At 49.1% G+C, this 25634-nt stretch overlaps 1 protein-coding gene across 1 annotated transcript in view; it reads right to left on the minus strand.

The window, feature by feature from the left end:
- The window catches only part of LOC140389035 (uncharacterized), a 338021-nt gene that overhangs the window by 38380 nt on the left and 274007 nt on the right, over positions 1–25634 (minus strand). Inside the window, exons 10-11 of the mRNA XM_072473199.1 lie at positions 9697–9755; positions 8965–9029 (exon numbers count right to left, since the gene is read on the minus strand). Coding sequence (XP_072329300.1) covers positions 8965–9029; positions 9697–9755 — 124 coding nt within the window. The remainder of the gene's footprint in view (positions 1–8964; positions 9030–9696; positions 9756–25634) is intronic.

Here is a 25634-nt window from a genome sequence, read left to right on the forward strand (position 1 = left end):
GCACTCGCATTTAAAAGCCTGTCGTGGCCAGCATTCTCAACCTAAGTGCCCGTCTCGGCAGGCATTCTTAAAAGCCTGTCGCAGCAGTTGAGAGATTCTCCCGTGATCGGGAATGCCGTGACTGACCGCTTGGCGACCCTCCCCACACTTGCCCGTGACCCACCAGCAGGCCACGACCCCCAGTTTGAAAAACTCTGCTTTAAAGGGCTGGGAACCCCAATGTCAACTAATTAGTTGCATGACTGATGCAAAATTCAGCTGGGGGTCCCATAAATTACCCAGGTGGGGTTTTTACAAGCTTTAGGGCCAATCACTGGGGCCTCCGATGTTCAAAACAAAACTCCAGCACAATTAGTGAAAAATCTACTTAACACCATTTTGATCAATTTACAATTTTCCTTTATAAAATTTTATGTGCAGTTCAAATTGTATCGTAGTGTAAGATAAGGAGGTTCTACAAGATAGTAATATGAGCACATGAAAGGATTTAAATGTTAGGTATAGAATTTTAAATCAAGAGCATTGAGGGATTAGTAGCTAATATAGGTTAGCAAGTGAAGAGGTGGTGAGTGACTGGAGCATGTTGTGGTCATATAGGTGTCAGAGTTGTGGAGTAGCTGAAGTTTACAAAGGTGATTGGGGGGGGCATTTGCAGGCAGAATAAAATAAGTTTTTTCGAGTCAGACGATTTCAGTGGCGGATGGACTCAGCAAGGGCAGAGTCAGGCGGCTTGATGGATGTGGAGGTATGCTGCTTTTGTGATAGTTGGAAGCTCGAGTGGGTGCTGAAAAAGAAATTGCGATCTGGTTCATTCTGAGACTATGGCAGAGAGGCGGATGGAGTCAGTAATGGAGAGTGGAGTTCATGGACTGCGATGGAAAACAAATCCCCTACATCACTGTCCAATCTGGCTGATTGGCTAGACCCCCCTCCCAGAATGTTACATAACATTCATGAGCAACAGTGCCTTTTAGAAAGATGAGATATCATTGTGAGTTCCGAAAAATCTTAACTGCAACCAATGCAGAGCAAACTGCTGATACACGTCTACATTCGAACTACTCAAGGCAGACAGCAGCCACTGTCCTACCCCCTCCCCTACTCCCATTAACTATATTGCTCTTACCCTCTGATCTGAGCATTGCTCAGGTAGCCTTAAAAATGTAAATGTTTTAGTTACAGCTATTGTACTGTAAAAATACTGTTGGTTTTGAGAACAGTTGAACAATTTTGCTCAGAATTATTCAATGTGTTTAATTTTCCACGGTGTCAGCATATTAATATTCCAGACACAAGGGCACAAAATACCGTACTTGGAAAGTGATTGACTAGAAAATGTAAAATCAACACCCGCAATTATTATCTTGACAAATTATATTTTCTGGTTCCTTCGCAGAGCTATTATATGTAACAATAAATATCTAATGGAAGGTGAGTGCTGCTGGAAACCATCCAGCCTTTTGTTTTTGTAACTGGAGGACTCATCCATCACACTTACACAAACCTTTTAGTTAAAGTAAGCCATCATTATGGAAAATATTCAAATTGACCTCCCTTCACAGAGACAAAATTATCCATTGATCTATGTTCCATGTGACTTAATATAAGCATGAAAAACAATCACTGCCAGATCTAATTAGAATCCATATTTAATATCAGGGAACACCTGCAGTTAACAGAGATCCTGGCAGCGGCCATCCATCTGTGGGTGACCAATTTAAGTCATTTTGAAGTGACATTAATAAATAACAGATAAAAGCTGTTGGTAAATATGGTTTGAGTGAAAGTCCACTGAAATCTTAATTCCTAGAAAAACGATATTCAGTGATAACAATTCCTGTCTTGCCACAACTGATGGCTAAAATAGGAAAACCTAATCGCCTACAAATGTTAAAAGCCATTACAGGATTCAGATTGTGGCACACACTACTTTTGTTAAGGACAAGGGAAAATGAATGAACTTCAGCTTATCTAAGTAGTGAGTTGATTACAAGACTGTAAGATTAATGAGTCAACTTCCGGTGACATTCTACATCAGGAATCAATAGGGACTCGGAGGCATTTTTGGAGTCTGGAAGAGGCCACAGAATGTGCCAGACTACTAAAGGGCATCTAAGAATGAGGAGCACTGGAGGCCAAAGGGAAAAAAAACATATAAGGGAGTCAGCAGTCAAACAGCTGGGCATGGATTTATGAAGGAGAAATCATGCTTAACAAATCTGTTGGAATTCTTTGACGATGTAACTAGTACAGTTGACAAGGGGAAGCCAGTCGATGTCCCGCATAACAGATTATTGTGCAAGATTAAAGCACATGGGATTGGGGGAAGTGTACTGAGGTCGATAGAAAACTGGTTGGCAGAGAGGAAACAAAGAGTAGGGATTAATCGGTCCTTTTCAAATTGGCAGGCAGTAACTAGTTGGGTGCCACAGGGATCGGTGCTGAGACACCAGCTATTCACAATATATATTAATGATTTGGATGAGGGAACAAAATATATCACAAAGTTTGCAGATGATATCAAGTTGGGTGGGAGGGTGAACTATGACGAAGATGCAGAGATCCTACAGCATGATCTGGACAGGTTGGGCAAGTGGGCAAATCAATGGCAGATGCAGTATAATTTGGATAAGTGTGAGGTTATTCACTTTGGAAACAAAAACAGGAAGGCAGATTACTACCTGAGTGGTTGTAAATTGGGAGAGGGGAGTGTGCAGAGGGACCTGTGTGTCCTTATGCACCAGTCGCTGAAGGTAAGCATGCAGATGCAGCAATCGGCAAAGAAGGCTAATGGTATGTTGGCTTTCACTGAGAGAGCTTTCGAGTACAGGAGCAGGGATGTGTTGTTGCAATAATACAGGGCCTTGGTGAGAGTATAGAATATTGTGTGCAGTTTTGGTCCTCTTTTCTGAGGAAGGATGTTCTTGTTCTAGAGGGAGAGCAGCGAAGGTTTACCAGACTGACTCCAGGTATGGTGGGACTGTCATATGAGGAGAGATTGACTAGGTTAGGATTGTTCTCGCTGGAGTTCAGAAGAATGAGGGGGTATCTCACAGAGACTTATAAAATTCTAACAGGACTAGACAGGGTAGATGCAGTGAAGATGTTCCCAATGGTGCGTATGTCCAGAACCAGGGGTCACAGTCTGAGGATTCAGGGTAAACCATTTCAGACAGAGATGAGGAGACATTTCTTCACCCAAAGAGTGGTGAATCTGTGGAATTCATTACCACAAGAAGTAGTTGATGCTAAAACATTGAGTATATTCAAGAGGCGTCTAGATTTGGCACGTGGGGCAAATGGGATCAAAGGCTATGGGGAGAAAGTAGGATTAGGCTACTGAGTTGGATGATCAGTCATGATTGTGATAAATGGTGTGACGTGTTGTGTGTTCTGGATCACATACAGGTCACCAACACTTGATGTAGTGCAACATTATTTTATTAAAAGGTTAACTATTTAAACATACTTGAACTGTGGGTAAATACAATACCAGCTTTAACTAAAGACCTTTGCCTTGCCCTAACCAGTTGATGCACTCAGCACATGGTGAATGTCTGTGTTGCAGGCTGTGAGCTCTGTACTCCTAGCTAGCGGCTACTCGAAAGAGCGGGAACTCTGATGTCCCCTGATTTTATAGTGCGTGTGCTCTCACTGGTGATTTGCTGCAGTGTTGTGTATGTTGACTGGTCCCACTGTGTGTCCATCAGTGTGTGTCTGCACCATGATATACTGGTGTATATTATGACATCCCCCCCTTTTATATAAAAAAATGTGCCTGCGTGACAATAGTGTGTGGTGAATGTTCCTGACTACGTGTGTGCGAAATATTTACAGGACTGTGTACATAAAACTAAGCTATTTACGTGGGAAGGTGCCTGGTGCAGAAAAAAACAGTGTCACACACAAATAACGAAATGAACACTATACACAAACCACTTGAACAATTAAACGGAAGAACAGAACAGACCAGAGAGTCCATTAGTGCAAAGTTTACAAATTAAGTCTCTGAGGTGGGCGACGAATTCTGGTTGACAACCTTTAGGGTGGGTCAGGAGCCACCAGCTGAGGAACGGGCTGGACTGCGTCAGAGTGAGGAGGATGCAGAGTAACCGGAATCTCTGCATAGTCCGTGTCAGGGACAACAGGAGGGCATGGCACTGGCGGAGGATCACGTAGCGAGCGCGGAATGAGACGAAGGGCACACCGATTACGGCGCAGAATGGAGCCATCCGGTAGACGAACCAGGAACGAGCGGGGAGCCACCTGCCAAAGAACCACAGCAGTTGCAGACTAGCCACCATCCGGAAGATGGATGCGGACGTTGTCATCTGGAGCCAGAGGAGGGAGATCAGCACACGGGCATCATGAGCCAGCTTGTGCTGTGCACGAGAGAGTTGCATTCGTTGAAGGACCGGAACGTGGTCGAGGTCTGGGACGTGAATGGACGGCACAGTCATCCTCAGGGTGCGACCCATGAGCAGCTGGGCTGGCGACAGGCCAGTGGACAGTGGGGCCGAGCGATAGGCCAGCAGGGCGAGGTAGAAGTCGGATCCCGCATCGGCAGCATTGCAGAGGAGCCATTTGACTATGTGGACGCTCTTCTCCGCTTTGCCATTGGATTGAGGGTACAGGGGACTGGATGTCACATGCACAAAGTTGTACCTCCTGGCAAAGTTGGACCATTCTTGGCTTGCGAAGCAGGGGCCACTGTCCGACATCACAGTGAGTGGGATGCCGTGACGAGCAAAGGTGTCCTTACAGGCACGGATGACTGCAGACGATGTGATGTCGTGCAAACGTACCACCTCCGGGTAGTTTGAAAAATAGTCTACAATCAGAACATAGTCCCTGCCCAGCGCGTGGAACAGGTCGATGCCAACCTTGGACCAAGGGGACTTGACCAACTCATGGGACTGTAGGGTCTCACGTGGTTGGGCCGGCTGGAACCGCTGACAGGTGGGGCAGTTGAGCACTGTGTTGGCGATGTCATCATTGATGCCAGGCCAGTACACTGTCTCTCGGGCCCGTCGGCGGCACTTCTCCACGCCAAGCTGGCCCTCGTGTAGCTGTTCCAAGACGAGCTGGCGCATGCTGTGCGGGATAACAATGCGGTCCAGCTTCAAGAGGACACCATTGACTACCGCCAGATCGTCTCTGATGTTGTAGAACTGCAGGCATTGGCCCTTGAGCCAACCGTCTGTTAGGTGGCGCATGACACGCTGTAGCAGGGGGTCAGCCGCAGTCTTGCGGCGAATTTGGACGAGGCCGGTAGATTGGAGGCCACGAAGGCCGCATGGGCGTCAACCTGGCAGACAAATCCCACTGGGTCACACGGGGTGTTGACTGCCCTGGACAGAGCGTCGGCTATGATCAGGTCTTTGCCCGGGGTGTATACGAGCTGAAAGTCGTATCGCCGGAGTTTGAGCAGAATGCGTTGGAGGCGAGGCGTCATGTCGTTCAAGTCATTTTGTATTATATTGACCAGCGGGCGATGGTCGGTCTCAACGGTGAATTGGGGAAGGCCATACACATAATCATGAAATTTGACGACACCGGTCAACAGGCCCAGGCATTCCTTTTCTATCTGCGCGTAGCGCTGTTCCGTGGGGGTCATGGCGCGTGACGCATATGCAACGGGGGCCCATGATGAGGCCTCATCGCGTTGCAGGAGCACTGCCCCAATGCCAGATTGGCTGGCATCAGTCAAAGTTTTTGTCTCTTTCGCTGGATCAAAAAAGGCTAATACCGGGGCCGTGGTAAGTTTGGTTTTAAGTTCAGTCCATTCGCGCTCGTGGACAGGAAGCCATTGGAACTCTCATCTTCCTGACCAGGTTCCTGAGAGCTGTGGTATGAGAGGCGAGGTGAGGGATGAACCTCCCTAGGAAGTTGACCATGCCCAGAAATCGGAGGACCGCCTTCTTGTCCTCTGGCTTTTTCATGGCTGTGGTGGCAGCCACCTTGTCCGCATCCGGCCGCACACCCAACTAGGAGATGTGGTCCCCTAGGAACTTGAGTTCCGTCTGGCGAAGGAGCATTTGACTCTGTTGAGGCGTAGGCCCTGCTCCCGTATGCGTTTGAACACGCGCTGGAGGCGACTGATATGCTCCTGCAGGATGGTGGACCAAATGATTATGTCGTCATCATAGACGTGAACACCTTCAATGCCTTCCATCATTTGTTCCATGATCCTGTGGAATACTTCTGACGCCGATATGATCCCAAACGGCATCCTGTTGTAACAATATCTGCCAAAGGGGTGTTAAAGGTGCACAGTTTCCTGCTGGATCTGTCTTGTTGAATTTGCCAGAATCCTTTCGAGGCGTCAAGTTTGGTGAAGAGGTTGGCCCGAGCCATCTCGCATGTGATCTCTTCGCGCTTGGGGATTGGGTAATGCTTCCTCATTATGTTGTGATTCAGATCCTTTGGATCAATGCTGATTCTTAGCTCGCCGGAAGGCTTCTTTACGCACACCATGGAACTGACCCAGTCGGTTGGTTCCGTAACTCTGGAGATCACTCCTTGGTCTTGGAGGTCCTGCAGCTGCTGCTTGAGGCGGTCCTTGAGGGGTGCTGGAACTCTGCGAGGTGCATGCACCACAGGCGTGGCGTTCTGTTTGATCATGATCTTGTAAGTATATAGGAGCGTGCCCATGCCTTCGAAGACGTCGCGGTGCTGGTCGATGATGGCGTTGAGTTGCGCCCTGAAGTCAGCATCCTGGAAGGCAGACGTGTCATCAGGAGAGAGAGAGTGAACTCTTTGAACGAGGTTTAGCAATTTGCGCGCCAAGCAGAGAGCCCTTCGAGGAGCCCACAATCTCAAAAGGAAGGATGGCTTTTCGTGACTTGTGCGTCACTTCGAGTTGGCATGAGCCGGTAGCAGGAATGATGTTGTCATTGTAGTCCAATAGCTGGCAGGCCGATGGGAGAATGGTTGGTTTGACACAAAGGTTTTGGAAAGCAGACCACGCCATAAGATTGGCGGAGGCACCAGTGTCCAGGCGGAATCGTATTTGGGACCGGTTGACGGTCAGGGTGGCACACCACTCATCATCTGGATCGATGCTGCACACCGATAGCGGCTGGTGTCTTTGCTTCGGGGACAGCCTGTTTTTCGTTACGTCACCGACTCGAAAAGGCGCCTTCGGGTCCTCGGTGTCACTGCTGTGTGGGAGGTCGGAATCGGACTCGGTGACCGTGGGTTGAATTGCCCGAACATTCCTGCGAGGCTGACTGAAGCGATATGAATTGGGAGGCTGAGCTGCTCGACAGCAGGCAGCATAGTGGCCAAGTCTTCCACATCGTAGGCATTGTCGAGATTTTGCGGGGCACTGCCGCTTTAAATGGGCAGATCCACAGTTGCCGCACGTCGTGATGACAGCACGTTCGCTGCGCCACTGCGCATGCGCGGTGCGGTCCTGCATGGTGCGCACCTGCGCATTACGTTCCTCCATGTCGCCGTCCCCTCATTTGGTGCGTACAAGAGCGGGGGTCTGCGAAAAGCGCGCGAAATGACCGCCCTCATCCAGGCTGGGACCCAGGAGGTGTTCAATCACTTGGACCCGTTCCGCCTCGTGGGGACCTTGCCGCGCCGTTTCAGCCTCTTGTATATGGGAGTACCGACTGGTGGCATTTTCATGTAGGACACAGGTCTCGATGGCGGTCGCTAGGGTGAGTTGCTTTACTTTGAGGAGCTGCTGATGTAGGGTGTCCGACTGAACACCGAAAACAATCTGGTCGCATATCATGGAGTCGGAGGTGGGCCCGTAGCTGCAAGATTGCGCAAGGATGCGGAGGTGCGTTAAAAAGGATTGGAAAGGTTCATCCTTACCCTGCAAACGCTGCTGGAACATGTAGCGTTCGAAACTTTCATTCACCTCTACGCTGCAGTGAGTTTCAAATGTGAGGAGAACCGTCTTGAACTTTGTCTTGTCTTCGTCATCTGCAAAGGAGAGAGAGTTGAAAATGTGGATGGCATGGTCCCCGGCCGTGGAGAGGAGAAGAGCAATTTTTCTGGTGTCCGAGGTACCCTCCCTGTCCGTGGCTTCGAGGTAGAGCTGGAAGCGCTGTTTGAAAATCTTCCAGTTGGCCCCGAGGTTGCCGGCGATGCGGAGCGGCGGCGGCGGGCTGATGTTGTCCATGTTTCAGAATGACAGAATGCTGGCGGAAGGCACTTGCAGGTAGGTCTATGAAGTGCTAGTATGCAACCACACCTGGTATCATGATGTGTTGGGTGTTCTGGATCACAGACAGGTCACCAACACTTGGAAGTAGTGCAACACTATTTTATTAAAAGGTTAACTATTTAAACATACTTGAACTGTGGGCAAATACGATACCAGCTTTAACTATAGACCTTTGCCTTGTCCTAACCAATTGGTGCACTCAGCACATGGTGAATGTCTGTGTTGCAGGCTGTGAGCTCTGTGCTCCTAGCTAGCTGCTACTCGAATGAGCAGGAACTCTGATGTCCCCTGTCTTTATAGTGCGTGTGCTCTCACTGGTGATTGGCTGCGGTATTGTGTATGTTGATTGGTCCCACTGTGTGTCCATCAGTGTGTGGCTGCACCATGATATACTGGTGTATATTATGACATGGTGGAGCAGGCTCGAAGGGCCAAAAGGCCTGTTCCTGCTCCTATCTTCTATGTATCTATTTAAACAGACAGTCGGATCAGGCACCCAACATTGGGCTCAGGCCCACCTGTTCCAACACAGGCTGAGGCAAACTCATTTCTAACTTTTTATAGTTTCAACAATGGATATTGCGTTTGGAGATTGAACAGTCTGAGATCCCAAATCAGAGGATATTCTTTCAGTATTCCCAAATGCATTGTCTTTATCTTGCCACTCTTCAAACTTCCATCTTACTGATTGACAAGGGCCAATCTACACTTCTGTGGTTTATTAGTTGCTTCAAAAATAACCTATTTCTATTTCACACAGCATACATTTGAAGACCTACCAGAGAATATTCAGTATAGCGCAAGTAGTGAGTCCTCCAGTGACAGCTCGGCGGAACCACATTACCTTACACAAGAGAAGAAATACATTTTACCTCCTGTAGAAATTAAATACAAGAACACTCAGTGCCAACAGAACAAATGTATTAAGTCTTAAAGGAACAAAAGATCAATAATTTAAAGCCTTGCATAACATTTATGGTTATGTTGATGTCACCAATAGATGATGCTCAAATTCAATCGTACAAATCTTTATCGTGAATCTGTGAGTATAATGGTAATACAGGTTTACATCCTGCCTGCTGACAATCCAGATCGCAATGCAATATAAAATGCAACTTTAACATGAATAAAGGAATAGTTATTTTGTGTTTAACATATTTATTTGCACCACAGGAAGTTTCTGTGTTTAGAATATCAATCTTTCATACAGTCAATCATCAGTTTACAGGCACAAGTCATATTCTGTGTGATTTTCTGACATTTAACATTTTTTTTGTTTTAAATTAGTGTCACATTTTCCTGGCTGAGACATTTCACTTTCAATATTCTTTGACAACCAAAGGAACTTATTTTGCATGTGATAAATATACTGGGAAGTCAGATTGTCCAAACTACAAACAAACGATCTAGTAATATGCTTAATAAACCAGACTGCTCGTATTGTGTAACAAATTATTGAATAACAGGGGCATCTTGACAAGAAGATAAATTCAATTAAACTTGATTCCTACCTGGGACCTGTTTTGTGAAATCTCATTAAATAACATTGGCATCACATTTATAATGCCTCCTGGAAAAAAAAACATGAAACGCATTAAAAGACATTGGTTTATGTTTGTCACAAAGCTGAGTATCCATTCAGATCCAAGACTGATGAATATCCACTGACTCCAGAGATTTAATTTAAATTCAGTCTTAAACTAAAACTGTCTACTTATGCAGATAATTTTATTATTTTTGCGATTAACTTGAGTGCCTGCGCCTGATGAAAGTAACATAGCGGTCTGAAAATAATGTTGGGATACTTACCATCCTATTAACATTGGCACAATGGCCTCTGGCACCGAGTGGAGTCCTGTGAATGGTGACAGAAGCTGTTGCCTGTCCATGCTGGCGGCCATTTGTATTTTATAACTCATGCTCTGTACAAGGAAGAAACTTGTGCAGCTTGTGTGGCTGATGGTCCATTTATGCTGGCAGTGTGTAGTGAATTGAGGTGCTGTCACAGAGGAGGGTCACCTGGTCCCAGCAGCCAATCGGGATTGAGGGTGGGTGATCACCCCAGAGGGTGGATTCCCCTCCTGGGTAGAATACATCGGGAGCCATACAGTAAAGATGTAAGGTGGAGGTGCTGCTCCAGGGCAGCAAGGCCGGAGGCCTCTGTATCATTGTGCCTAGTTATCAATATATCCTGTTTCTTCAAACCAAGAGCCTCTGCCTCATCGCTGCCAGGCTGCCACACAGTGAATGGCCCAATTTGCAATTCTTAAAGGAAGACCACTCCAAAGTTGACTCAGTATGTTTTACATTTCTTTATGTGGGGTCAAGGAGGTGCAGATTTTGGTCTGACTTCCTGCTAACCGCACACAGCCCCACTGAGTATCGCCTCCTGCTATCCTCCAACTGCTGGCTGCTTCTGCAGAGATGTTGGCTGATTTCTGCAGGCAGTGGGCATACTCCATCCATCAACTGCCTACTGTGAATAAACTGAGAGCTAAGCTCGGTCCTGTAGCTCTCAGCAAGTTTTGTTTCAACTTTTTTCTAAGATTGTAAAGTAAGCCTATTTTATGATTTTAATGATTTTTGTTGACCGTATTTTCACATGCACTTTTTTCCCTTTGGGGGAGTGGGTAAGTGGTGGGAGGATTCCCAAGCTGATTCCCATTGAACGTTCCAGTGGCCAACAAGTGCTGTTGATGGACCCAAATCCAAAGCTTCTGGTCCAGAGGTAGGAGCATTACCACTAATTATATTTTAATGATGTAATCTGCAAATAAGATTGTCTGAAAGTTTATTTGAGCTTAATTTACAATTGTTTTTTCTGGGAAAACATTAAAACACAGAAGTCTGAAAACTTAACACAGTAATAAAACTTTGGCATATTTATATATTTACATTTTTTTTGTATAGGCAATGTTTCTTTTTTGAGGAGGTTTTAGTTTTGCTTTTTTCCCTCCCATAGCTAAACATGCTTGTGCATCAGTCGCTGAAAGTAAGCGTGCAGGTACAGCAGGCAGAAAAGGAGGCAGATGGCATGTTGGCCGTCATAGTGAGAGGATCTGAGTATAGGAATATGGATGTTTCACTACAATTGGATAGGACACTGGTGAGTGATGACCATCAATTCAGTTGAGACAGTTTGTACCAAAGAACAGTGGCTTTAATCAACTAGATGAGTACCAACCTGTAGCTTCTCCCGCACTGAGAGCCTGTCTCAGATCGGCCGGTTATATACCTCCTCAGAGGGGCGGAGCCACAGGTGGAGCCAACAGCAGCATCAATAAAACAATTCAACAGCAACAGTAACAGCAACAACAGTAAGTATATACAATAGTCATACGTGGCTCACCACATTCACCGCCTGTTAAGAAAAAAAAAGTCCGGCGGGGGTGAAGCGTGCTCATAGGTTAAGTCTCACAGGAGCCCGTATCGTCCGCTGCAAACGCCGCAGCCGGCACAGGTGTCGAGACCTTCGGCTCCGGGACCATGTCGTCCTCACAACAGTGTCCTGGACAGGGCGACGGCGCAGGGGCGGAGCTAATGGACCCAGGGAGGGATGTTGGTGTAGGTGGGGAGGTTGTCGGAAGGGGTGCGGTGATGGTGGGCGCGGGGGTACTTGCGGGAGCCAGGTCCTGGAGGGAGACTGTGTCCTGCCGTCCGTCGCGGTGTGCCACGTAGGCATACTGAAGGTTCGCGTGGAGGAGCTGGACCCTCTCGACCAGGGGGTCAACCTTATGGCTCCTCACGTGTTTCCGGAGGAGAACAGGCCCAGGTGTTGTTAGCCAGGATGGAAGTGAGACCCTGGAGATCGACGTCCTGGGAAAGACAAATAGCCAGTCGTGAGGGGTCTCATTAGTTGCAGTACACAAGAGTGACCGGATGGAGTGGAGCGCATCGGGGAGGACCTCCTGCCAGCGGGAGACTGGGAGACCTCTAGACCGTAGGGCCAGTAAGACGGCCTTCAAGACCGTAGCATTCTCCCTCTCCACCTGCCCCTTTCCCCGGGGGTTGTAGCTGGTAGTCCTGCTCGAGGCGATGCCCTTACTGAGCAGGTACTGACGCAGCTCATCACTCATAAAAGAGGCGCCCCGATCACTATGTATGTAGGCAGGGAAACCGAACAGGGTGAAGATACTGCGCAGGGCCTTGATGACAGTGGCAGAGGTCATATCGGGGCATTGGATGGCAAATGGAAAACGTGAGAACTCATCAACAATGTTGAGAAAGTACACGTTACGGTCAGTGGAGGGGAGGGGCCCTTTGAAATCCATGCTGAGGCGTTCGAAGGGGCAGGAGACCTTCACCAGGTGGGCCTAGTCTGGCAGATAGAAGTGCAGTTTGCATTCTGCGCAGATTTGGTAGTCCCTGGTCATGGTCCTGACCTCCTCAGTGGAGTAGGGTAGGTTGCGGGCCTTGACGAAGTGGAGAAGCCGGGTGACCCCTGAATGACAGAGGTCATTGTGGAAAGCCCGTAACCCGTCCGCTTGTGCGTTGGCGCAGATACATCGGGACAGGGCATCTGGGGGCTCATTGAGCTTCCCAGGACGATACAAGATCTCGTAGTTATAGGTGGAGAGCTCGATCCTCCACCGTAAAATCTTGTCGTTCTTAATTTTGCTCTGCTGTGTGTTGTTAAACATGAAGGCAACCGACCGTTGGTCTGTGAGGAGAGTGAATCTTCTGCCGGCCAGGTAATGCCTCCAGTGTCGCACAATGGCTTGCATCTCCTTTTCGACAGAGGAGTGTTGAATATCAGAGGCATGGAGGGTACGGGAAAAAAAGGCAACAGGCCTCCCTGCCTAATTGAGGGTGGTTGCCAAGGCAATGTCTGACACATCGCTCTCCACTTGGAACGGGATGGATTCGTCCACAGCGTGTATCGTGGCCTTGGCAATGTCGGTTCTGACATGGTTGAAGGCCAGGCGGGCCTCAGCCGTCAGGGGAAAAGTAGTGGACTTAATAAGTGGGCGGGCCTTGTCCGCGAAATTGGGACCCACTGGGCATAGTAAGAAAAGAACCCCAGGCATCTCTTCAGGGCCTTGGGGCAGTGGGGACGTGGGAGCTGCAGGAGGGGGCGCATGGGGTCAGGGTCAGGTCCATTTTCCACGACATAGCCGAGGTTGGCTAGCCGGGTTGTGCGGAAAATGCATTTCTCCTTATTGTACGTCAAGTTAAGGAGTTGGGCAATGCGGAGAAATTTTCTAAGATTGGCGTCGTGGTCCTGCAGGTCATGGCCGCAGGTGGTGACATTATCCAAGTACGGGAACGTGGCCCGCAGCCTGTACTGGTTGACCATTTGGTCCATCGTTCGTTGGAAGACCGAAACCCCATTGGTGACACCGAAGGGAACCCTGAGGAAATGGAAGAGGCAGCCGGTTGCCTCAAAGGCAGTGTATTGGCGGTCCTCCGGGCGGACAGGGAGCTGGTGATACGCAGACTTCAAGTCTACCGTGGAAAAGACTTGTTAGTGCGCCATCTGATTGGCCATGTCAGATATGTGGGGGAGCGGGTATGCATCGAGCTGCGTGTACTGGTTGATCGTCTGACTGTAGTCGGCTACCATCCGGTTCTTCTCCCCGGTCCTGACTCTCCAGGGGCTGTTACTGGCCTCAATGATCCCCTCCTTCAGGGGCTGCTGGACCTCTGACCTGATGAAGGCCTTGTCTTGAGCACTGTACCGTCTGTTCCGGGTGTCGAGCGAGTACCTCATTCACTGGCCTCACAAACTGTCCTTTGAGCAGCTCCACTGCCTCCGTGTACGAGGCCTCGTCCCTGATTAGCCGAAAAATCCTGTGGCTCACCCGGGCGTTGAGGAGACGCTGTTTGAGTGCCGGGGAGACCACGGCAGCTGAGGAGTCGAGTGAAAAAAAAACTAGTTGATTAAATTGATGTCCATCAATTCAGTCGAGACAGTTTGCACCAAAGAACAGTGGCTTTAATCAACTAGATGTGTACCAACCTGTAGCTTCTCCCGCACTGAGAGCCTGTCTTAGATCGGCCGGTTATATACCCCCTCAGAGGGGCGGAGCCACAGGCAGAGCCAACAGCAGCATCAACACAACAATTCAACAGCAACAGTAACAGCAACAACAGTAAGTATATACAATAGTGGATGTCGATGACAATAGTAATAATAGAACAACAGTGAGTATATACAATAGCCATACGTGGCTCACCACAGTGAGGCGCTGGAGTATTCTGTGCAGTCTTTGTGTCCTTATTGTGGTGATATGCATGTGCACATCAACGTATACAGTTATCTATCAATGTATATAGTTATCAGTATGATGTCTGATCAGCAGGTGGCGATATAGATCCACCATGTGACCTGAGAGATTCAGCAGTTGGTAGTGAGTCATGCTAGAGGACAGTCGCATGAGAAGTAGCTTCAAGAGAATTCACTGAATTAATTTATTAGTTACCGTTTGTATTATAGTTCATTAGTTATCTTTCCACGTGTTAATCCCGTAACAGCCTCCCCGAACAGGCGCCGGAATGTGGCGACTAGGGGCTTTTCACAGTAACTTCATTTGAAGCCGACTTGTGACAATAAGCGATTTTCATTTTCTTGTCAATAAATTATCTTATTCATCAAAGAACTAGATGTTGTGGGTGCATCTGAACTACGGCCATAACACAGATAACACTTATCTGAGTAAGGATGTTTTTGCTATGGAGTGAGTGCAGCAAAGGTTTACCAAGCTGATTCCTGGGATGGCGAGGCTGTCATATGAGGAAAGACTAAGTCAGTTAGGATTATATTCATTTGATTTTAGAAGAGTGAGAGAGGATCTCATAGAATTTATAAAAACCTAACAGGATTAGACAGGGTAGGTTCAGAATGTTCCCGATGGTGGGGGAATCCAGAACTAGGGGTTATAGTTTGAGGATAAAGGGTAAACCTTTTAGGACTGATGTGAGGGGACATTTCTTCACCTGCGAGTGATACACCTGTGGAATTCACTGCCATAAAAAGTAGTTGAGGCCAAAACGTTGTGTAATTTCAAGGAGATAGAGGTAGCTCTTGGGGCTATAAAGATAAAGGGATATGGGGGGAAAAGGGGGATGAGTTGATGAGGAATAAAATTTACCCCATTCAATACAAGGAAAGAAACCATGGCAACAGAATTTGTTACTTCAAAATGGGGACATCAGTTATGTCCATTGTTGTGTCATGTAATTTGGAATAACACAAGCTGCCACTTGATGCAGTTTTGAGTAAAAGATGCTCCAGACTTTGAAGTGAGTTCAATGTGTTTTATTGAACTATTAGCACAGTTCTCAATGAGTTTACTTCTCTGCTAATCTAAATGTAGTAACTCAGTCTAACTGAACCAGCCTTGCTCTAAGCTACGTGCTGGGGTGTGATGCTGAGGATACACCCTGTCTCACTATGTAGATGTTGGTCTGTGGAAAGAGGCGGGGTGTGTGTGCCTCATCCCTTTTATAGTGAGATACCACCCCTGAGTGCCCTGACTGCTCATTGGTCGTGTCCTATTCTATGTGTTCATTAGCTGCATGTTTGCATATCATGACACCGCCCCCTTTTTTATGTTTTGTTGGCGTATGTGTATGCATTTACATGTGAATGAGTCTGTCTAATGCGACTGACGGAGGACAACAGAACAGTGCAAATAAAACCAATGTTCACAAGTTCAGTCTCTGAGGCTTGCGTCAGATCCTGGTCGACCGCCGGAGAGGTGGCGGAGGGGACGACGGCACCTTGACAGGCGAGATGGAAGCCTGACTGGTGGCCTTGTGGTGCGAGGTATCAGGAGGTGGCAATTCAACATATGGAAATGGAGGAGAAAGTGGTCGCGGGCAGGCAACTTTGCGCAGTGCCCGTCGATTCCTTCGCATGATGGAGCCATCAGCCATACATACAACATAAGAGCGGGGTGCGGCCTGTCGAACAACGACAGCCGGGGAAGACCACCCACCATCCGGTATCTTGATCCTGACAGTGTCTGCCAGGGATAGCACGGCCAGATTGGTGACATGGGCATCATAGCCCTGCTTTTGACGGTCTCTGAGTTGCTGCGTCTTCTGCAGCACCGGGAGGTGATCCAGGTTGGGCAGGTGTATGGCTGGAAACGTCGTCCGCAGGTCCCTGTTCATCAGGAGTTGAGCCGGCGACATGCCAGTGGACAATGGAGTCGCCCTGTACGCGAGCTGTGCAAGGTGTATGTCGGAAGCAGAGTCCACGGCCTTGCAGAATAGCTGTTTCACAATGTGCACCCCTTTCTCGACTTTTCCATTGGACTGTGGATAGTGCGGACTGGAGGTGACATGCTGGAAATTGTATGACCTGGCAAACGTGGACCATTCTCGACTGCTAAAGCACGGGCCATTGTCGCTCATGACGGTGATTGGGATGCCATGCCTTGAGAACGTCTCCTTACAGGCTTTGATGACGGTCCGAGAGGTGAGGCCCGGGAGCTTCAGCACCTCAGGGTAATTCGAGAAATAGTCGATGATCAATACGTAGTCACGACCATTCGCATGAAAGAGGTCGATGCCAACCTTGGACCATGGAGAGGTCACTATGTCATGCTGTTGGAGCGTCTCCTTGCTCTGCACTGACTGGAACCGCTGACAGATAGCACAGTTCAGGACCATGTTTGTGATATTCTGGCTGATGCCGGGCCAGTAGACAGCTTGCCGGGCTCTGTGTCTGCACTTCTCGACGCCCAGGTGTCCCTCATGAATCTGGCGCAGCACCAAGCTCTGGAGACTGAGCGGAATGACAATCCTGTCCAGCTTGAGGAGGATACCATCAATCACCGTCAGGTCATCCTTCACATTGTAACATTGTGGGCACTGCCCTTTCTGCCAGCCATTGGTGAGGTTGTGGATGACGCACTGCAAGAGGGAGTCTTTGGCTGTCTCTTCACTGATGAGAACTCTGTCGCTGGGAGAGTGCTAGCTCACAGCTGCACCGGCGATTCGATGTGCTGGATGATATCCAGCGGCTCACTGGGCAAGGTGACGGAGCGGGACAATGCATCAGCGATGATGAGCTCCTTGCCAGGTGTGTACACCAAGTTGAAGTCATACCTCCTAAGTTAAATCAGGATTCTCTGCAACCAAGGCGTCATGTCGTTCAGGTCCTTGTGGATGATGTGGACCAGAGGCCTATGATCCGTCTCAACAGTGAATGTCGGCAGGCCATAGGCATAATCATGAAATTTGAGGATGCTGGTGAGAAGACCCAAGCACTCCTTCTCAATCTGAGCATATCTGGTTTCAGTGGGCGTCATCGCCCTTGATGCGTAGCCTACTGGTGCCCAGGATGATGTGTCATCTCGTTGAAGCAACACCGCACCGATGCCATCCTAACTCGCATCTGTGGATATCTTTGTCTCCCGGTCCGGGTCGAAGAAGGCCAGGACTGGTGCAGTGGTAAGCTTGGCTTTCAGCTCCAGCCACTCTGTCTGGTGTGCTGCCTTCTACTCAAAGGCAGTTGACTTTTTCACCAGGTTGCGTAGGGCCGTGGTGTGTGAGGCCATGTTGGGAATGAACATGCCAACAAAATTGACCATACCCAAGAAGCGTAGCACCGCCTTTTTGTCCTCAGGGACCTTCATCGCCTCAATGGCCTTGATTCTGTCTGTGTCCGAATGCACACCATGCTGTGAGATCTGGTCGTCTCGGAACTTGAGCGTCGATGTGCCAAAACAACATTTGTAACTGTTTAACTTTAGGCCGTTGGCATGTACACGGCGGAATACCTTCTGGAGATGGGACACATGTTCTTCAGGGGTCGTGGACCATATGATGATGTCGTCCACGTACACACGAACCCCTTCAATGCCTCCTATCATCTGCTCCATGATGCGATGGAATATCTCCGATGCCGAGATGATGCCAAATGGCAGGCGATTGTAGCAGTATTTGCCAAAAGGCATGTGGAAGGTGCAGAGCCTTCTGCTGGACTCTTCCAGCTGGATTTGCCAAAATCCCTGTGATGCATCCAATTTGGTGAAGAAGCGCGTGTGTGCCATCTCACTTGTGAGTTCCTCCCGCTTCGGGATGGGGTAGTGTTCCCGCATGATATTTTTATTGAATTCCTTGGGATCACTGCAGATGCGCAGGTCCCCCGAAGGCTTCTTTACGCACACCATCAAGCTGACCCAGTCAGTCGGTTTGGTGACCTTGGATGTGATGCCTTTTTGCTGAAGATCCTTGAGCTGTGACTTCAGGCGCTCTCTCAGTGGAGCAGGGACTCGTCGTGGTGCGTGGACCACTGGCTTGGCCTCAGGTCGTAGCAGAATCTTGTATCGATACGGCAGTGTGCCCACCCCGTTGAACACATCTGGATACTGGGCGAGGATGTCATTGATGCCGGCTTGAAGATCCACATGAGAGGATGTCGTGGTGTAAACACTTTGAATGAGGTTCAGATGCTTGCAGGCGTGTGCGCCTAGTAGGGATGCCCTATCCGGCTTAACAATTTCAAAGTGTAACCGTGCTTGTGTGTGTCGGTTGGATACGTGCAGATGGCAGGATCCCAGTACCGTGATGGCATTCCCGTTGTAATCCAGGACCTTGCAGGCAGCTGGAAGGACCTTGGGGGGCTTCTTAATGCGTCTGAAGTCTGCCTGTGAGAGGAGGTTGGCAGTGGCACCTGTATCCAGCTTGAACTGGATGGGGCAATGGTTGATCTTCGTCACTGCTCGCCATTCGTCCTCGGAATCCACAGCTAGGATGGATTGGACTTGCGATGTGTCTGGTGTGGCATATTCACACGTTGTAATAATGCCCACACGGTAGGCGTTGTCCAGGCATTCATCATCCGAATCTGTTGCTCTGCCGGGATCAGAATCTTGTAGGCGTTGTTGCACACTCCGGATGCGCCGTCGTTGGAATTGGGAGCGCTGGCTCCTGACTGGTGGTGCAGATCTGCACAGGGCTGCATAGTGCCCTGGCTTCTTGCAGTTTAAACAGCGGCTGCCTCTTGCAGGGCAGTGTTTCTTTAAATGGGCAGTGCCACAGTTCGATCATGTCATGACGTCGGCACATGCGCAGTGCGGTTCTCAGATGTCTGCACCTGCGCAGTGCGGGTTTCGGCCGCTTCGTTATCCCGTTCGTATCGCTCATGCATCAGGCCCCGGGATGAGCGCGCAAAGTGGCCGTTTTGTCAATGTTGAGGCGCTGCATCCGGGAGATGGTCTGCACACTCTCCGCCTCGTGGGAGGCTAGTCTATCATTTTCTGCCGTTTTGTATTGGGAATAGCGATTTTCAGCGTGCTCATGCACTATGCATGTTTCAATTGCGACTGGCAGGGTCATATACTTCATCTTCAGTAACTGCTCTCTCAGAGGATCAGAGTGAATTCAAAAAACGATTTGGTCTCTGATCATGGAGTCAGTGATATCACCAAAGTTGTAGGATTGCGCTAGCAGTCTAAGGTTAGTTAAATATGAGGGGAAGGTTTTGTCTTTACCTTGCAATCGCTGCTTGAATATGTAGCGCTCGAAGATTTTGATGGTGTCCACCTCACAGTGGCTGTCAAACTTGTTCAGGATGGTCTGAAACTTTGCCTTGTCCTGGTCTTCGGCGAAGTGAAAAGAGTTGAATATTTCCAAGGCGTGATCACCCGCTGTGGTGAGGAAAGGAGCTATCTTCCATGCATCAAACGCACTATTGAGGTCTGATGTTTTGATGTAAAGCTGAAATTTATGACTGAATGTCCTCCAGTTGGCACTAAGATTGCCGGAGGTCCTGAGCTGGTGAGGAGCCGGAATCTTTTCCATTGTGCCGGTATACATTCGCTGGTCGTCACGGATCTTGCTGAGTTGAACTAACGAGATTGAACAGACTCCTGGTATCATGTTGTGTTATGTAATTTGGAATAACACAAGCTGCCACTTGATGGAGTTTTGAGTAAAAGATGCTCCAGGCTTTGATGTGAGTTCAATGTGTTTTATTGAACTATTAGCACAGTTCTCAATGAGTTCGACTCTCTGCTCATCTAAATGTAGTAACTCAGTCTAGCTGACCCAGCCTTGCTCTAAGCCACGTGCTGGAGTGTGATGCTGAGGATACACCCTGTCTCACTCATAAGATGTTGGTCCGTGGAAAATGGCGGGGTGAGTGCCTCATCCCTTTTATAGTGAGATACCACCCGAGTGTCCTGACTGCTCATTGGTTGTGTCCTATTCTATGTGTTCATTAGCTGCATGTTTACAATCATGACATCCATGTCCTTTGGTCCAATAATTTTCCACTCTCTAAACCAGCATCAGTTGAAAGCGACATTGGGTCTGGAAATCAGTGATTGCAGCGTGACAGGAGATCAGCAAGTGATCTCAAAATACTGGTGCAGGTGCAGTAGTAGTAGGTGGTAATGGAAATGCAATGCTTTTCTTTTCTAAATGTTTTTTATTGTTTTTTTTTGCTGTATATTTGCTGTTATATACACAGGATATGATATAGAAGAGAAGGGCACACACACACAAATCACAAAGGGAAAGATAAAAAAAGTAACAATACGAGAGAAATACAAAATCAAATAAAGTAACTGGTAGGATATTATGCACCCGCTCAGCAGCAACTCTGTACACTTGGCAAAATTATTTACACACATAAGTAGGCATCTGCTTGTTGGGGGGGGGGGGGGGGGGGGCGGAGACTGTGGGGGGGGGGGGGGGGGGGGGGTAGATATACATTTGGGTACCAGAGAGACAATCACGGAGGGCAATCCTCGAATGGGTCTGGTGCTGGTGTTGTCCCTTGCTTCTCCAGGACGGATTTCGCTGCCGTTGTCGTCTCGTGCTCACTACCGCTTCAGCTGGCCCTCCCGTCTTCCGCCTGTATTCTCCTTTTTCTCTGTTCCTTGTGGATGCCAAGTTTGTTAACATTTCCCTGCAGCCGAAGTTGGTTCCAGGACTGGAGGGTGGCTATCACCACCGGGCTGCTGGAGTGGTTTTTGGGTGGGGATGCAGGTTCTGCCGTGGCGAGGGCCCAGAGGGAGGTCCCCCTGCAGGAGGCCTCCTCCGTGTGCACCCACTCGGCTTCTGGCTCCTTGATCCATCCCCTTATTCGCTCGGCCGTCGCCACCCAGTGGTAGAATTGTAGGTTTGGGAGGGCTAGCCCCCTTCTGGATTTTGTTTTTTTGTAAGCCCCCCCCCCCCCCCCCCCCAAACAAACGAACGCCATGATTAGTTTGTCTAGTGCTTTGAAAAAGGCCTTGGGGATGTAGATCGGGATGGATCGGAATAGGAAGAGGTACCTGGGCAGCACGTTCATTTTGATCGTCTGGATTCTCCCCGCGAGGGAGAGTGGGTGTGTATTCTATCTTTGCAGGTCCTTTTTTACTTCCTCTGTCAGACTGGTGAGGTTCCATTTGTGGATCCCTTTCCAGTCATGGGCTATTTGGATCCCCAGGTAGCGGAATTTGTGTTGGGCTTGTTTAAACGGCAGTCCCGTTAGCGCTGCCCCCCCCCTCCTTGTGGGTGTACCGGGAAGATCTCGCTTTTGCTCATGTTGAGTTTGTAGCCCGAGAAGGCGGAAAACTTTTTTAGGAGCGCGATGATTCCGTCCATGCTGCTCTGTGGATCCGAAATGTAGAGGAGCAGGTCATCTGCATAGAGTGAGACTCTATGCTCTCTGCCACCCCTTTGGATTCCCCTCCAGCTTCTTGCTGCTCTGAGCGCAATTGCTAGTGACTCGATCGCTGTAGCGAACAGCAGCGGGGACAGTGGGCATCCTTGTCTGGTGCCCCTGTGCAGCTGGAAGTATCGGGAGTTGGTGTTGTTTGTCCATACGCTCGCCATAGGAGCGTTGTATAGGGGTTTTATCCAGGGGGTGAATCCTGTTCCAAGCCCGAACCGCTCCAGTACCTCTATGAGATATTTCCATTCGACTCTGTCAAAGGCCTTTTCTGAGTCTAGGGAGACGATCACCTCTGGTGTTCTCTCCCCAGATGGGGGTCATTATCACGTTCAGCAGGCGCCTAATGTTCGAAGTAAGCGGTCTACCTTTGACAAAGCCCGTCTGGTCCTCTGCGACCACCTCTGGCACGCAGTCTTCTCGCCTTTTGGCTAGAATCTTGGCCAGTATTTTGGCATCTGCGTTCAGCAGTGAGATGGGTCTGTATGACCCACATTCCATGGGGTCTTTATCTTTCTTAGGTATCAGTGAGATTGAGGCCTGTGCTAGCGTAGGCGGCAGTGTGCCCCTCGCTAGCGAGTCTGTGAACGTCTTCCGCAGGTGCGGGGCCAGTGCTGTCTCAAATATTTTGTAGAAGTCCGCCGGGAGCCCGTCTGGTCCCGGCGCCTTCCCCGCCTGCATGGAACTAATGCTATCCATGATCTCTCCCAGTGGAAATGCAATGCTAAGTGACTAGCAAACAGCGGGATGCCAAGTGACATTACATGACATATCCAACATGACCTCTCATTCACCCCAAGTCCCTTCATCTAAAAATAATCACGATGCTGCAATCACAGAGCTGCCAGACAATGACAGCACATGTTAATAGAAGCTACAAACACAAAGAAGTATAATCAGGACAAACAGAATCAGAACAAACAGAATTATATTTCTCAAAAACCAAAAGCTTTTCAGCTTTGCAAAGTGGACTTGGACTGGCAAAAGAAATGCAATAACACAGCAGTAACAACAGCCCCTAACTTCCGCAGAGTGGCAATCTCCGTCGGACTGCCACTCTTGCCAGACTTACATTCGCTGGGATTCTGAAGACCCTGTCTTGTCCAGTCTTGCTCACTCGGGTTGGGTGAGGCATGAGCAGTTAAGTGCGCCCCCGGCAGCATAGTCGGGGGGTAACCGGGGCGCCAGCAGGTAAGTCACTCCCAATTATATGGCAGTAGGTGCTGTAAACGGAATGATTCAAGGGACAATTTACAGGGAGCAGGTAGGTTATAAAGTTTAGAGAATGGCACGGGTGTGGGGTCCGACCTGGGCTCGGGGAGTGGGGAGTTAGGTTGGACCTGGAGGGAGGATTGGGCTTGGTGGGGGGGGGGGGGATATGGAGGGGTCGGACCCATGATGGGGGGGGGGGTGCAGGGGTTGGACTTGGTGAAAGAGTTGTGGGGGTCAGCCCGGTTGCAGAAGGGGTGGGGATTTTGGACCCGGTGGTGGGGTGGGGGCTGGAGGGTGGGGTGGACCTGGTGGTGGAGTGGGACAGGAGGGAGGAAGGGGACTCAGTCTGGAATGGGGCTCAACCTGGGAGTGGGGTCAGTCCGGGAGGGGACTCAGTGCAGGAGGGAGAGAGAGAGGTTCATACTGAGATGGGGCTCAATCTCAGAGGGGGGGTTCAGTCCGGGCGGTAGGGAGGAGGAGGGACGGTCCAGGAGGGGATGAGGTCAGTCCAGGATGGTAGGAGGAGGGGTCCATCTGGGAGGGAGGGCAAGGTCAGTGGAGTGGGCTCAGTCCAGGAGGGAGAGGGTCCAACATGTGCTCGGTTTCAGTCCGGAACAGGAGTTAGTTCAAGAGGGGGATTCAGTCTGGGAAGGGCGTCAGTACGAGAAGGGGGTCATTCAAGGAGGGGGGGTTCAGTCCAGGATGGTGCTCAGTCCAGGGGTCAGTGGGAGCAGGGGTCAGATGTTGGGTAGTGGTTCTCCTGGGCATAGGGGTGGGGTGTTGTGTTTTTGAGGGGTGTCCCGTGCAAGGCTGCGTCTGTGTGTTTAAATAGTTACTCCAGAGTTATACATTTTTTTTCCCCCTTTAAACCTTTCAGAGTAATTATCAGGGTAAAACTGGCAGAACCATCCGAAGTTAGTGATTTAAATCACTTCTGTTGGATGGTTCCCAGTCCAGTGCAGAGGAAGTTAGTCCTTCTGGGCAACTGCCAAGTAAATCCGTATATAGGAACTTCTTGGAGGAATTCCCAGTGCATCACCTTTACCCCTAAATGTGACGCAGGGGAACAAGGAAGTTACAGGCCATAATTAAGGAGGCGTCTAATCAAATTCAGTGCGATAGAAGATTGAACCAGTGTTGAAGACTTGTTTGTGGCTTTGAGACTATGAATACTATATGCAAACAAGAAACAGTTAAGTCAGCACCAGCTTTGAATCATTAAAATGATGGGGAACTAATCAATAAGGAAGTTCACATTCTTTACCAGAACACCAGAGCAGATCCAACACCCATTATATCACTTTGTTGAAATCGATGCGAGCGAAGAGAAGCAATCATGTTGTATTTAAAAGCTAAACCCATGGAACAAACAACTGCTTCCCATGTTTTACTTTCACTCCATTCAAATAAATGGAATTAGAAAACAGTCCACAAACACAATAAACCAAAATATCTCCCCCCCCACCCACGGGATTGCATTACATCCTGTCTCGAACTGCCACGCTGAATGGAAAACATGCCACAAATGTTCACACTAAACTCAAATTAGAAACCCTTCTGGAATAAGCAGGAGCACTTCCATTCACTGACAGAAAGAATGGACTACCCCACCCCCATCCGAAGCAAGTCAGCAGGCCACCTCATCTTCAACGGAACAGACATACGTCTGCCCACCTGCGATCACTAAGCACAAGGAAATGTGTAAGTACTTCCATATTCAGCAACAACAGGCTATATCAACACCACCCATTGAGTTAAAGTCCTTCTCCCAAAAAGGGAGATGCCATCCCCCCCTTCCACTATGTATAAACACTGCCTCACAAAAGAAAATTCCCTCAGTAATAAAAATGCTGTCAGCAAATCTTTTCAGCTTCACACCTGCACTTAGCTGAAATTGAAACATTGCGGGGGAATATTACTGGGTGACTCGGGGGGGGGGGGGGGGGGGGGGGGGGTAGAGACCGAATGGCTCCATGCCAGCCTGATCCACAGCCATAAAATGTGGCGAGTGGGCTTGCTCGACTTACAGCCCTCACAGGTTCCTCAGGTGAGGCCCGTACTCAACATTTTCGCGAGTGGCTCGTTCCAGAGCTCCACCTCTGTGCAATATCACAATCCCCCACTTACAAATGCTTGTGAGAGGTTACCGATACCCGATTCAGCAAAGCACACAATTATGCCCAGTTCTCCCTCATGAAGCCAGCCAGGTTGGCAGAGCTGTCGGATTTGCAACACCCACCAGCTTCCACAGTTGCAGGGTGCCAGCAATCACACCCGTCACTTCAAGAGCTCCCAGCTAGCAGCCACTACAATTCATCAATAGAGAAGGTTTCCACTTTCTCATCATGTAGGTGATCTGTAAACAACAGATGCAGATTGTGCAGGTTTGTGCGAAATACCCTGGGAGCCCACACAAATCTCGCGTCACTTGCCACAAATCTTTGAATGCCCTCAGCACATTCAGGGTTGCCTCATCAGTGACAAAGGCTACCCCCAAAAGACGTGGCTAATGGCTCCCATTCACTGGCCACAAAGTACTTTAGGAGGAGAGATACAATGTGGCTCATTCTGTGACACGCTCCTTGATTGAGCAGTCCATTGGCATGTGTCAGAATTGGTTCA

This window comes from Scyliorhinus torazame, chromosome 14 (assembly GCF_047496885.1).
Source record: "Scyliorhinus torazame isolate Kashiwa2021f chromosome 14, sScyTor2.1, whole genome shotgun sequence".
NCBI classification, from domain to species: domain Eukaryota; kingdom Metazoa; phylum Chordata; class Chondrichthyes; order Carcharhiniformes; family Scyliorhinidae; genus Scyliorhinus; species Scyliorhinus torazame.